This window comes from Hypanus sabinus, chromosome 16 (genome assembly GCF_030144855.1).
Source record: "Hypanus sabinus isolate sHypSab1 chromosome 16, sHypSab1.hap1, whole genome shotgun sequence".
NCBI lineage: Eukaryota > Metazoa > Chordata > Chondrichthyes > Myliobatiformes > Dasyatidae > Hypanus > Hypanus sabinus.
The window spans coordinates 64,693,507-64,708,850 of record NC_082721.1 but is presented as its reverse complement, the minus strand read 5'-3'; the positions used below and the strand labels follow the sequence as shown (position 1 = coordinate 64,708,850).

Genomic DNA, 15,344 nt, shown 5'->3' with positions numbered 1-15,344 from the left:
CAGAAATAAAAGCAGAAAATGTTGGTAAATTCAGCAGGTCAGGCAGAAGCATTAGAATGTGAAATCGTTAACCTCTTCAACATGAAATATTAACTGTTTCTCTTTCCACAGATGCTGCCTGACCTGCTGACTACTTCCAGTATTTTTCTTTCTTCCACATTTCCTGTAGCTTGGTTGATTTTTAACCTTCGGAAATATTAAATAAGGGTTTCTTACAAGAGCCAACATGATGAATCAAGTCATCTGTTGATGCTCAATATCAACTGAAGGACTATGTTTTCAGAGTCAAAGCTGATTATTGAGTAACTAATCTCCACATTTCCTTCCCTTAACTTGAACCAGTTTCACAGTCTCGATAACTAGCTTTGAGGACCTTTGCTCTAGTGGTCAGTGTTTTCAGAGTCCAATACTTTACCAAAAGAGTCTGTTTCTATGGTCTCTGCCTTTGAACTGGATAGTTGCAGAGCAATCGCCATTGCCATGTTCTCCAAGAGGTCCACTGCGGCTTTTGCCACCTCCAGCCTTTGAGTGGTCTTCATGCTCTCCAGCCGGGAAGTATTAAGAACACTGTTTACAAATGTTGTTATATCCTACAGATGAAAAGGAACACCTCATGAATTGAGAAGCAAAATACAACAGATGTTGGATGTCTGGGGAAAAAAATGGAAAATGATGTTTTTCCAATGAAGGGTCATTGAGCAAGAACATTAATTCTGGTTCCCTCTCCACAGACCCCATCAGTCCAACATTTTCTGTTTGCTCTTCCTCCAGTTCTTTGGAAGAGTAACTGACACAAAACCTTAACCATCTTTCCATAGATGATGCCTGACTGGCTAAATTTTTCCATCATTTTCTGCTTTAGGTTCAGATTCCAGCATCTGCAGTTCTATTATTTTTCCTTAAAAATTGAATTCTCCGCAGTTACTGTTCCACATGGACCTGTCTTGAAGCTTTCCTCTTCATGAGGGTTTTTGTATTCCTTCTTCCTCAGTTGTTGAATCTTTCACCACAAACATTCATTATTTCTCTCATTTCTCTTTCCCTTCCTTCTTTCCATCCTTCTTTAACACTCCCTCAGCCCAAATTCCCACCACTGAGGATGTTTAAGAACTGGTTTCTCAAGAAGGCAATATTCATTACTAAGGACCATCACTCGCCATCCAGGGCATGTCCTCTCACAAAGAAGAGAAAATCTGTAGATGCTAGAAATCTGAGCAACACACATAAAATGCTGGAGGAACTCAGCAAGCCAGGCAGCATCTATGGAGAAGAGTGCAGTTGACATTTCAGGCTGAAACCCTTTGGTAGCACTGAAGACATGCCCAGCTCTTGTTACTATCAATGTGGAGGAGGTACAGGAGCCTGAAGACCCAAACTCAATGATGCAAGAACATATTTCTGAATGGTCCATGAGCCCAGCACCTTTTTGCACTATTTTGTTATTTAGTCCTGTGACTGTGTGCAATTGCTCCAGGTACTCTAGTTTCCTCCAAAGTAGGGTTAGGGTTAATTGTTCATATAGATATAACTGCATGAGCAAGTTGGTACCCACGGGCCTGTTCCATGCTGTATCTCTAATTAAAATTTAATAAAACAACAAATATCACAGCATATAAATTTCAGTGATTATAACTCTGATTCTGATTCTGACTTTCTCATCCTTCCACTCTTTCTCCAAATCTTCCCCTCTCTCTTTCCCTTTTTCCTTATCCTTTGGTCACTGCCTCAGTGCAGACTCAGTGTTGGCAACAGTGAGGAACTTTGTCTCATAAAGCTGTCATTTCTAAATCCGCACTGCTCTGGATTCTGGTTCAGGTTTATTTGTCACATATATACTGAAACATACAGTAAGATGTGTTTACAGCCAATACATCTAAGGATGTGCTAGTGCTAACCCGCAAGTGTCTCCACACATTCTGGCGCCGACATAGCACGGCCACAATGCTCAGCAAAGCAACACATATAGTGACAACAACCACAGAACTAAACAAGAGCAGCATTCACTCACATGCATAGACAATCCTCTAAACCCAGGACAGACCAGCTCAGGGTGCCAGATTTTTGTCATCTGATTCTCAGACTCACAGACGTCGGGTCTCCAACTTTAGAATTGGATACTGAACACAGGTCTTGACTTTGAACTCCTACAGATCTTTGACCCTGATGATCTGAGCCCTAGTCACTTCTTCAGACCCTTGTGACTCTTTGGGGCCTGTACTTGGAAAGTTGGTGCTTCCGCTAATGCAAGCATCAGCAGCAAATGCAACACCAGATGATTTACAGTTCTCAGGAGCAGCATGCTGTGGTCACAATCCACTGGCCTTGAGAGGATGTGGGAGCATCTTATGATGTCACCCAACTCTATCTAGATTCAATGTCTACTTTAGGACACCTGTATCTCCAGTACATCTGCTCAACTGCCCATATTACAGAGTGGCAGAAATACAAGGCACATCAGGCTGGCTGATGAAGAAACCCTCACCACATTTAGAAAGTGCGATGCCAACACTGAGATGGGATTGGGTTGAATCAGCACAGATACAATGGGCAGAATGGCTTCCTGTTGAGTTGTGAATATCCTATGATTCCATGAGAAAAGTTCTGTAAGAACATACCGCCATTCAGTAACACCCATGTAACCTAACTCCATCTGGTGACAATTCCCCCATCCCGTTACTACCTCCAGTTAACAAAATCCATCCACCTTGTGTTTAGAATCCACCTTTGACCCAACATTGATGGATCATTGAGGAGTGTTCTGAGTTTTCACCACCATCTGGTTGGACAAGTTTTTCCAAATTGCTTGGCTCATATTTCAGATGTCCTCCAGTCCTGGACCTTTTTGTCTCCTTCCTACCTTCTCCACTTTCCATTCTCCCTCACTTTTCAGTTAGTTGTCCCCACTTGCTCAGTACTCTGTAATGTCTTGCAAATCACATCACATTGACAGGGCATCCAAGTACTTGTTAAACACAATGAATATTCTGCCTTTGCCACTCTTCCTAACAATGAATTCAAGATCACCTCCATGAGTGAAAGAAAGAAAAACTCCCCTCCCATCCTTCTATTAAATATTTTTATCCATCAAAATCAGAATCAGGTTTATTATCATTGACATAGGGTACGTTATGAAATTTGTTGTACTGTGCATGAAATAAAAATTATTGTAAGTTGTAATTAAATAGTGCAGAAGAGGAATAGTGATGTAGTGTTGATGGGTTCATTGTCAGTTTAGAAATCTAATAGTGGAGGGTAAGAAAATATTGTGCATGCACCTTCAGGCTCTTGTACTTCCTCTCTGATTGTAGCAACGAGAAGAAGGTATGTCCCAGAAGGCGAGGATCCTCAATGACGGATGCTGCCTTCTAGAGCCACCACCTATTGAAGATGTCCTTGATGGTGAGTAAGCTTTTGTTTGCAATAGACCTGGAAGTCTGTATAACCCTCCTTTGCCCTTTTCGATCCTTTGAGTTGGAGCCTCCATACCAGGTGGTGATTCAACCATTGTGAATGGTGTTTCATTGTTACTGATATTTCTGTTAAGGTAAAAATACATTTCTGTGCTATCTCGTTCCACCTCTCCTCAATTCCCTCTGTTTCAAGGAAGCCAACTTTGAAATTATTCCTCAGTCATCATCCTCCTGGCCCCATCCTTGCTTTTTGTTTCTATATCCACTTTACTCTCTCCACCTCAGGAACACACCACTTTTACCCCAGGATAAAATTGTCAGGCTTCTAATTCCTTACCTTGCCATCTTTATTCTCACTGAAGTTTTGACATACTTTAGCACTGTAGCACTTAGTTAAATTCAGCACATCTTCTGCAGAGTTTAACTGGGCAGAGGAAAAAGACAACAGTTAAATATACTTGTACAACCAAACAAACAGAAATATTCAAAAGTAACAAGCAATCTGAAAAAAAGGTCTTCTAAATCAAAATTTTATTGTCAGAAAACATAAATTCTAAAATCTATTGGCTTCAGTGATAACTATAACATCATGTCCATTGGCAATTCCTACTGGAGGTCACGAGGTCAATGAAAGGACACCTATTAGCATGGAAAAGTAGGGAGGAATTCCCTAAAATAAGGCATTATGCTTTGCCTTTTCCAATATCAATGCATTCCATTGGCATTTACAGATAGATAGATAGATAGATAGATAGGTAGATAGATAGGCACTTTATTGATTCCAAAGAAAATTAGTGTCACAGTAGCATTACAGGTGCACAGATATACAAATAAATTAATATTAGAAGAAAAGTAGAAAGAATAAAAAATAATTTACTTCGAACAGTCTAACAGCAGGGGCTCAGCACTTCCCCGGCTATAGGTTGACTCATAGAGCTTAATGGCCGAGTGTATGAATGACCTCATATGGTGCTCTTTGGAGCAGCATAGTTGTTTTAGTCTATTACAAAGTGCTCCTCTGTTCAGCCAAGGCCAGCATGCAGAGAGTGAAAAACATTGTCCAGAATTGCCAGGATTTTCTGTAGGGTCCTTTGTTCTACCACCACCTTCAGTGTGTCCAGTCTGACTCCTCTAACAGAGCCAGCCTTTCTAATCAGTTTATTGAGCCTATTGGTGTCACCCGCATTGATGCTTTTGCCCCAGCACAACACCGCAAAGAGGATTGTACTGGTGACAACAGACTTGGTAGAACATGTGAAGGCGAGGCCTGCATACTCCAAAAGATGTCAGTCTCCTCAAGAAGTAGATAGGGTCTGGTAGAACTGTGGTACAGATCTGTGCTTAACAATCAGAGGTCTGGACCAAACTGATCAAGTTCAAAATGAATCATAGATTCAGACAGCACAGAAACAGGCCCTTCAGCTCATTAAGTCTGTGCCAAAACTCACATAGCCATTTATGCTAATCCTAGACTATTCCCACTACATTCCCATCAACTTACCTCAGATTTGACTCTCACAGGGCAATGGACCTATTGACCTGCATGTCATATCATACTTGTGGGAGAGAACTGCAGAAGTTCATGTGGTTGCAGAGAAACTCCACACAGACTGTGCCCAAGGACAAGAAAGAACCTGTGTGATTCTATGAATATTCAAGTACAAATCAGGATGCCAACAGGTGTTTACATGCAATGAACACCAGCACCTAGAAGTGAGGTAAGTGTTTATTCTGGTGGGTAGAAGCAGGGAGAGTGATACATATAGTGAGGAAAACATTCCAATGGAAGTTAAGTTTGTGCCTTGGAGAAATGGAGTGAGTGAACATCCAATTCAGTGGACATACCTGCTGTGAGCTTGCTGCATAAACCAGGCTGCAATTTAAGGATTGCTGGTCCTCAGAGACAGGACAGGAACGTGGATCCACTGGAATGAAAATGACATTGTAGAGAACTTAGCATCCATCTGTCAACTCTGCCACTGCTACCTAGTATTCACCAATCAGGCAAAGGAAGGTCTGATCTCCGCATCTCAGCCGTAACTCCAAGATGATGCACTCCCACAAGGTGGAGTGTCAGACTTGGATGCACTGTGTGCGTGACTTGACGCACCTTACAGACTCACAATGAAGACTGGGAATGTCTCACCCAAGCCCATATCCACTGGCACCCGAAGGAATCAATACCTGATGGGCATTGCAATTGTAATATTGGCACAAGCCACACTAATGGGGCAGTATTGGCATAGACCTCATTGTGGGTTTAGGAAGGACAATATATTCAAAGTTCAAAGTAAATTTATTATCAGAGTACGTATATGTCACCAAATAATACCCAGAGATTTACTTTCTTGCGGGCATTCACATTAGACCAAAAATACAACAGAACTGATGAAAAATTAGACACAAAGATTGACAAACAATCAAGGTGTAAAAGAAGAAAAATAGTTTAAATACAACAAAAACAAATAATAATAAATAGACAATAAATAAATAATACTGATAACATGAGTTGTAGAATTCTTGGAAGTGTCTCCATAGCTTGTGGAATCATTTCAGTGTCAAAATGAGTAAAGTTATCCATGCTGGTTCAGGAAGGTAATATCTGTTCTTGAACTTGGTGGCGTGGGACCAAAGACTCCTCTACCCCTTCCTGATGACAGCAGTGAGAATAGGGCATGGCCAGGATGGTGGGGGCCCTTGATGATGGATACTGCTTTCTTGTGGAAGTGCTCTTTGTAGATGTGCTCAATGGAGGGATGAACTTTTTCTATAATGGGCTAGGCTGCAGACATCGCCACGGTCATTAAACCCTGTAAATATTTTAATGAACACAAAATGCCCGAGGAACTCAAGGCTGGCATGGTGGTCTTTCGGCGTCACCAATTGACAAGGGGCTTAATTTAATTATCTCTTTTATATATTAAATAAATAGTTGTCTCTCTTCCTCCATCTATGCAATCCTACTATCTACTCTCTCCTCACCTTTCCACCACTCACAGTCTCCAGTCTAACCTGTTCCACCCAGAACTGACCTGAAGAACTTCTCAGTTGACTGCATAAATTCAAGAACGACTTTGACAGTTCTTTGGACACTATTGTTGCTGGATCAAGCGGTGATGCGGGGTGGATTTGAAGGTGGTTGGGGGTTTGGGTAGAGATCAGCAATGACCCCATAGAGTGGTGGAGAACATGCTTTAACCCTTGCTCCTATATTCTTCATATAAAGGCTTGAAAGGCCTAGGTAGAGTGGATATGAAGAAGATGTTTCCTTTGGTGGGGGATTCTAGGACCAGAGGGCACAGCCTCAGAATAGAAGGATGTTCCTTTAGAACAGAGATAAAGAGGAATTTCTTCGGCCAGGAAGTGATGAATCTGTGGATTTCATTGCCATAACAGCTGTAGACATCAAGTCATTGGGTATAACCGGGTCAGTGTGGGGTGAAGATTGATAAGTTCTTGATTAGTAAGGGCATCAAAGCTCACAGGGAGAAGGCAGAAGAATGGTATTGAAAGATAAAATAAATCAAATATGATGAAATGATAGAGCAGATGAGGTGGGCTGAATTGCCTACTTACGGTTTTATGGATTGTTCACAAGCCAAAGACACTGAGTTTACCCTGTGTCAGGAGTTCAGAATGAAACTCGCTGCTATTCTACTGTGCAGTTCAGTCCCCCAAAGTGACCCAGCCCTAACCTCACTGCCCACCACCTCCTACACTGATCCAGCCCCAGACGCAACCTCACCATCTCCTACACACCCAACACTGACCCAGACTCACTCCCCACTGTCCTCTACACACCCAGCGCTGACCCAAACTCACTCAACACCCGTCCCCTACACACTCCACACAGACCCTGACCCAGACTCACACCCCACACTGACCCAGACCCACTACCACCATCCGCTACACACACAACACTGACCCAGAATCACCTCCACCAACCCCTACACACCCCACACTGACCCAGACTCAATCCCCACCATCCCCTACACACCCCACACTGACCCAGACTCACACCCCACATTCACCCAGTCCCAGACGCACCCCCCCACCATCCCCTGCACACCCCAAAGTGTCCCCTTTACTATCATTGGCACTCAGAGACCTTTGGAGACATGATGATTCTGTAGGCGCTTTTAATCCAGAGCAACAAGACTTGCCCTGTCAGCCAGGATCTGGGTAAGGAGAAATGGAGTTGATGTTTCAAGTTGAAGTCGCTTGAAACACAAACTCTTTTCTTCCCCTGGGTTCTTCTTGACCTGTTTAGTGTTTCTGACATCTCAGTTTGAATTGTCAGCTCCTAGCAGCTCACAATAATCATTTGGTTTTTACCTTTACAGGGCGGATGAGCGTCTCCCTGCTTTTGGTGATATCCTGCATTGCAGACACAGTAAAAAGACCCAGCAGTGTTGTGACAGGTCGTGTTGACTCCACATGGATTTTTATCCTGGCATTCATCCACATCTGTTGTAGAGAAGAACAGAGGTACAAATATTACTAGCACAGATGACGGGAGCGTCAGAGCATCAGTGAAAAGTGAGTGGTGCATTGAGTCCCACAGGGGCCTGTACTTGGATTTCATAATCTATACTCAATGGCCAACTGTCTCTGGAACTTAAACAACAACAAAAAATACAGATCCATTGAGCAGCCGTTCTGTGAGCGAAAGTACTTTGTTAAAGAGAGGAGTTAGAGAGAATAGCCAGAATAGGGTTCAAGCTGACAGGCAGGCAACAGTATCTCCAATAACAGTGCTTTAGTAACAGTGGTGTGCAGAAGAGCATCTCTGAATGCTCACCAGGTTGAACCTTGAAGTGGATGGACTACAGCAGCAGAAGAGCATGAACATGCGCTGAGTGGCCACTTTATTAGTTAAAGGTACCTTAAATAGTGGGCACTGAGGTATAAACAGAAATATATATATATATAATGCTAAGATGAAGTGTTGGGACACATTAACAATGATGTAAACTAATCTGGGGTTATTGGGTATATATATATATATATATATATAAAAATTAACTGTATATCTTCCACATCTTCAAGGAGCAGTGCCTGAGGAAGGCAGCGTCCATCATTAAGGACCCCCACCACCCAGGGCGTGCCCACTTCTCATCGGAAGCCTGAAGGCATGCACTCAATGATTCAGGAACAGCTTCTTTCTCTCTGCCACCTTATTTCTGAATGGACATTGAATCCATAAACACTACCTCACTGCTTTTTTTTAAATTATTTCTGGTTTTGCACTGCTTAGTTTATCTTAACTATTTAATACACACGTATACACTTTCTGTAATTCAGTTTTATTTCCTGAAATTTATCATGCATTGCCTGGTAATGCTGCTGCAAAGTTAACTAATTTTATGGCGTATGCCAGTGATATTAAACCTGTTTCTGATATATATCATAGATTCCAGTTAACTGGGACACAAAAGGACCAGTACATTTTGGCCTAATTAAATGGCTACCCCAATTAGCCGAAGTTTCATGGAAATAGTTTAAAATGTACGGAAAATGACAAACTATCGCTTAATAGAGTAACAAATTACGTATTTAAATGAAATACAGAACAACTTAGAACATTAACAATACTAGTACAGTACTTTAACAAAACTGTAGCTTCCTAATAGTTATTGATGGAGGAACTTAATTGACTTTATTACTGATATCCTTCACATAAATGAGGAGTAAAAATCTTTACGTTACATTTCGTCTGTACAATTTACAGTGATTTATAATAAATAGTATGTACAACAGGACTGTCAATATAACATAGAAGTTATCCAGCCGTGTTCTTTTGATTGACCAAGTTAATAAAATCAACACAGATACCTAGTGCAGAATACTGCCTGCCTTCATACAATAGTTTTCATGATTGCATCCTCCAAATCTTCTTTTTCTCTGTAACATTCAAGATGATTGCTGATACCTCAAATTTTTCATAGTTCCTAACTTGTTAAAGTAGTGAAATCACTTAATTTTCAATCCTGGCCATTTCTGGTATCTCCAAGCCTAAATGCTTGAAACCACAGTGAGCAAATGAGTTCTGATTTCTCTTAACTGCGTATTTCTCACCGATTATCATTGACAAAAATCATTGCTGTTTGAATCCAAACACATGTAACTGACAATCTTTAAAAACTGTTTGCTCTAAGCTCAGTTTGCTCTAAGTAACTGGCACACGAGTGCTTGCAACTGAGGCTAGTTAGAAACTTTGACAACAGTCTCCTTTCATAGTCTATTTTATGTGTTTCACAGTACTGCTGTTACAAAACAACAAATTTCATGACATATGTCAGTGATAATAAACTCGATTCTGATTCTGATGCTGAGATTAAAGTTAAAATTGAGTTAATTCCTTGTGAAAGGCATTAAGGATTGAGGAAGTGGGATGCAGTGAAGAAAGGGATTCTCCTTTATTGAGAACTCAGACAAGCTGGTGTTAGACAATGAGATGGCTCTGGACCTGTAATCCATCCTATTGGACCTAGAAGCTACCTATTAACATCTGTAAAGCTTTTGATGTGGCTCTGAGCCTGGGAAAACGTTCACAGTTTTCTCCATGCCCCACTGAACATGTGCTGGATGGTGATCAGACCAGGCAGGACTTTGAGACCCATGATTGGACAGTGACCAGCATTCCAGTCTGGGTGCCAGCTCTGGACCAATGTGTTCCAAGAGCTCCCATCACACAGTCTCCTGTTTCCTAAGGTCACACCTGGTCAATACATTTATTTCCCAGTCCTCTAACACATTCACAACTAATAATTCCAATCATTCTTCATTTCATGGTTATTCATAGTCCTCACCTTCACAGCGTCTCATGAGTCGATCACCAGAACAGGTTCTTGAAGCGTTATACCCCTTCTTGCATTGACACCAGTAGGAACCAACTGCACTGGCACTCTGATTGTGAGATCGACATGAACTGCTTGTACTCTCACTGACATCTGTGTAAACAGGAAAAATCTCACAATTGCATCTCCTTCCCTACTTGATCAAATCCCAGCATTAATAGCCCTTTGTGTTTCCCCCATTAGCCTCCAGCAGTGTATCCACTTTATCCCTCCCCACCCCTTCTTGGCTCCATCTCACTCCTATGCACCCACATTAATACACACACACACACACACACACACACCCATTAAACTCTCCCCCCACTTAAATCTCAGCCTAATAGCAGTGACCTGAGGCAATTTCGCACTTACCTACACAACCACTTGATTCAAAGGAAAAACCTGATTTGCACTTCTTATCTTGGGACAGAATATCTCTGAAAACACTGCAGCACAAGATAACTAGAAGAAAGAGAATAAAGCAGTTAGGCTTCTTTTCCCTTAATTTTACTCCTTCTGTCCTGAACGTTAAGCACCCCAATACTGGACCAACCCAGTGTTGATGTTAATAGGGGAGGGAGAGAGACTAAAGCCAACAGCTACCCCCACCCCCTGCCTAAGATGTGCAAAACCTGACTTTGGATCCTTGGTGCTTCATGAAGTCCAGCCACCAGTACTAACTTCTTTTGCTGGTGTCCAGAGCACAGATGACTCTGCCCCACTTATTTAAGATTTTCAGTTTGTTAATTTTTTTTCTCTGCCATAATCAGGATGAAGTGTCAACAGTTAGCCAATTTATTCAAAATGGTTTTTGAGGGAAGTTCAAACTGTGGCTGGTGTCTTTCACCCAGAATGTGAGTTCAGCATGTGGGTAAAGTGATACACTTGACTACTCCAAAAATGAGCTTCAACTGCAATGTGCACATTGGACTGCTTTAACTAATGGCCCTTTTAGTGTTCTTTTCTTTTTCTGTTAACTATTTATTCAAGTTGAAATACTTTGTTGAAATATTCCCTTTGTAATTTTATGCTGGTGTACTATCTGTTATTTTTCTGGCAAACAGTAACTTTGCATAGGACAGAATTTACACAGAATTGACAACAATCCATGTCCCTTCCTAGAACAATCCAACTTTCCTGTTTGGTTGAAACCAAATTCTACTGACCAGAGACACATATTGCTCAGAAGGTGGCCTTCTCACCACTAAGTAATGTAGCTGTTAGCAGAGTTAACTCAACAAGCCGTTTGTATACAAGCCCTGGTTGCATAGATATTTTCTGTCATATCCTCCTAGCTTTGCCAAGGCCACTTCATGTTGACCCTGCCACCTCTGCTGAGGCCAGCAGGGATGGGATTATCATTGATGACGCAGCCACTCACAGAGTTAAGACTAATTAAAATCATGTTAATGGACCCTTGGACATTGATGTGAAATGTGAAAGACCAATGAAGATTCTGATATGCATTTGATCTGCTTAGACAGCAATGGATGATTTTCCAATTTCACAATTTAGACCCAGGTCAAAACTGTTCCCAGTAATTACCAACCAAAAGACAACCCCCGGCGCCTAGAGTGCAGCCCCACTCATGTCGGCTGTTGGGTGATAAGATGTTAAGGGGGAGAACAGGGAAATATTGCTTGGACCAAGATTGACAGAGAGACAAAGACATGAAACAGAAAGAAGCCCTTGGGTCCACAGAGTCTGCACTGATTATCAAGAATCAAGATTCAAGTTTATTTATCATGACTATATCAAAACATACGGAGGAATGTTTCAAATCATAAACAACAGAAATTATGCAGATACTGGAAATCCAAAGCAACATTCATAAAATTCTGGAGGAACTCAGCAGGTCAGGCAGTATCTACAGAAATCTATAAACAGTTGATGTTTTGGGCCAGATGTGTCATTTTTGATAACAATCAACACACCCAAGGGTGAGATGGGAGGCAACCTTCAAGTTCCACCACACATTCCTGTGTGAAACTAGTATGAGGGGAAAAACAATGCAACAAAACTGCCACAGCAAAACAAGCCCTGTTCCTCCTCCCATTTATGTACATACACTGAACATTAACCTCTGGCCTCTAACTCCAAGACAGGCAGTCTACTTCAGTCTTCAGGCTCCAGCTAACTGGATTATTTATAAAAATCTTACATTAAACCCATTTTTTATTTCTTTCTACATTCTTGTCAACTCTCCCTGGATTTTATCAGTCACCTACACACTAGGGTCTGTTTACAAGGTCCAATTACCCTACTACTTCGCCCATCTTTGGAATATACCAGGAATCTGGTGCTCCTTGTGGAAGCCCACCCATCATGGGGAGAATGTGAAAATCCCACATAAACAGCATCGAGGTCAGAATTGAACCCTGGTTTCTGGTGCTGAGAGACAACAGCTCAACTAACCTCACCACTGTATGCCCCCTACAACTCTGCTGCCCCAATATGCATCCCTCAATTAAAGCTAGTAAGGACACATAACCTGTCCACTTTACATCAGTGCTGATTATTGTAAAGGAGGCTTGAACAAACATAATAGGACCAGAAGTAGACCACCCAAACCCTCATTCGTGTTCCACCATTCAAAACGATCATAGAGGATCTATGCCGGCCTCAAGTCTTCTTCAGTGCCAGTTCCCCAAGGCCTCAATGGCTCAATTTTGTAAATAATTATCTATTTCCACCTTAAATAGTCCTAATGATCCAGTCTTCACCAAAATTTCTGTGCATCACAACATGGCGTCACTGGGGGTAAATTTGATTTCCCTGGAATCTGGAAGGAAAGACTTGGAATTTTTCTCATCTGGGAGAGAAACGGACAAGGGGATACAATTGCAAGATAAGGTGTCAGTCACTTCTTTTGTACTAAGTCCCTTTGCCTGTGTCTCTACTAATGAAAAGAAATCCCAGAATTTCCTTCCAAATTGTAGTGGAGCCCAATTTACTCCAGCAACACCATATTGTGGTTTCCTGTTTACCAATGGAACCATTCCCATAGCAATGTCTGCTTTTTCCATATTGCTGGAGACATTTAATGGTGCCACGGGCAGTGAGTTGGGACAGTAAGTAAGGTGACAAAGAACTAATAAAAACAAAATGTGAAAGTAAAACTTATTTGCCAAGAATTTTAGCAAAGCTGTTAATCAGCTTATTTCCAACATTCACCCAAGTGCCATGCATAAATCTCATTATTCCCAATATCCCGTGGAGTAATTCCAAGACAATGATGTCTGCTTTAGACCATCACAGATCTAAATGCCAAACAAGAGGCGAAGTCCAGTGAGGGTACTTTGAAATGTTATTCAGGATACGAGATAAGGTGGTGCTGCTATTTATATTATTATGCAAGTGCATGGTTTTCTTTCATAAGCAATGTCACTTGGAGAAGTGGCGCTGACGAATGATGGTCAGTGACAAAGCAGTATAATTTCACAAGTGTAGAGAAGGTATCTAGATTCAGAATTTATTTATATTTCTTAGTTATATTTTCATGTCATTGTGCAGGCAATTCTACCCATCAAGTTGACGCTGGCACCCAGAGCACTCCCAATTATCCCAACCATTTCCTTACCATCTGTACTCTGTCCTACCACACAGCTATAGTCAGGCAATGTTTCAGAGACCAGTTCTCCCACATCCCTGGGCGTGCAAAAATAACTGGACATGGCAGACAGTCCTCCGCAGGGGAAAATTGTAAAATAGGGCCACTCAGGCATTCTAGCTGGTTCTGATAATAAAGCCAATGTTGACTAACTTTCCAGGACTTTGTGCTCACATGGAAAGAACAGTAAAATTCCAAGTTATGTTGAGAGCAAAGCTCCCTCTTCACTTTCCTCATCAGTCACTCTGAGAGCAGGGACAGCTTAGCTCAAATACAGAGTAATGTTTACTCTATACTGTTATAGCAAATTCTTCCAGTACTGACCTGATTCCCATACCCAGAAAGCATCAATCTGACCAAGAGACAGAAGCAGAATTAATTCATTTGTCCCATTGATTCCAGACTCCCATTTGATCATTATCCTTCTCAACCCCATTCTCCTGCCTACTCACCTTAATGTTTGATGCCCTTACTAATCAACAACCTATCAAACTTCACTTTAAGTATACCATATGACTTGGCTTCCACCATTGCATGTGCACTAAATTCCACAAATTCACCAGTATCTTGGTAAACTGAAATGCCAGAGACTCAGTCAGTGACACACATCTCATTCGTTGTCTTCCCAATCGTAAAGGCTCATAAGGTGTGCGTTCATGCAGCAACTGAGTGAAGATATCACAGGGCGCTCTCCTCAATCAGTTCACACCCATCCCATGCCTCTGTCCCAGCCTTTAGTCAGGAAGGGGATTGAAAGGAACAGACGGGATACAATCGCAGATGAAGGAAGGGGGCTGAGAGTGAAAAGTGATGGACAAACAAGGGAAAGGTGATGAGAAGAAGGGAAGGAAATGAATGGGGAAAGAGTGGCGCAGGGAAGGGAAGGGAAATATTCTAGAATGAACACTTACCCAAAAGAGGCAGGTAGCTATTCATGTTGCTGAGATCCATTCTCTGCACACTTCACCCTTTCCTGCATCAGCTGTCACTGTAAGCTTGGGGCTTTATACTCCGTATAATCTCTCCATCACACTGACGTCACCAGTAGGGGAAGGAAATGAAACTCTTGAAGCTCTAAGACAAACATAACAATACTTATATGAGCTGGACATCTTTAACCAAAGCCTTGTCTCAGAGGGCAGGAGATTAGCCACTGCAGTTTCTTCATTTAAATAGAGTAATAGGGATGTTTTATAAGCTGATGAGCCTGATTCACATCAGAGGTAGGTTTGCTAGCGTGGTTTGGGAGGGTTTAAACTGATTTGCAAGTGGGATGGGACCCAGAGCGATAGAGCAGTGAAAGAAGTGCATGGAGTGAAGCCAGATGTAACATATAGAAAGGTTTTGATGAAAAAGAAGTAGAATAAAGGGTTTAAAGGTAGTAAGGTAGAAGGGATAAAGGGCGTGTATTTCAGTGCAAGAAGCATCAGGAACAAAGGTGATGAACTGAGAGCTTGGATACATACATGGAATTTTGATGTAGTG

General features: G+C 41.7%; 1 protein-coding gene across 1 annotated transcript in view; it reads right to left on the bottom strand.

Annotated features, from left to right (window-relative positions):
- The window catches only part of LOC132405851 (adhesion G protein-coupled receptor E1-like), a 37,336-nt gene extending 22,516 nt beyond the window's left edge, over positions 1-14,820 (bottom strand). The window contains exons 1-7 of the mRNA XM_059990846.1: positions 14,771-14,820; positions 10,622-10,711; positions 10,223-10,363; positions 7,746-7,877; positions 5,256-5,335; positions 3,748-3,834; positions 416-590 (exon numbers count right to left, since the gene is read on the bottom strand). Coding sequence (XP_059846829.1) covers positions 416-590; positions 3,748-3,834; positions 5,256-5,335; positions 7,746-7,877; positions 10,223-10,363; positions 10,622-10,711; positions 14,771-14,810 — 745 coding nt within the window. The 5' untranslated portion in view covers positions 14,811-14,820. The remainder of the gene's footprint in view (positions 1-415; positions 591-3,747; positions 3,835-5,255; positions 5,336-7,745; positions 7,878-10,222; positions 10,364-10,621; positions 10,712-14,770) is intronic.
- Positions 14,821-15,344: the final 524 nt, after the last annotated feature.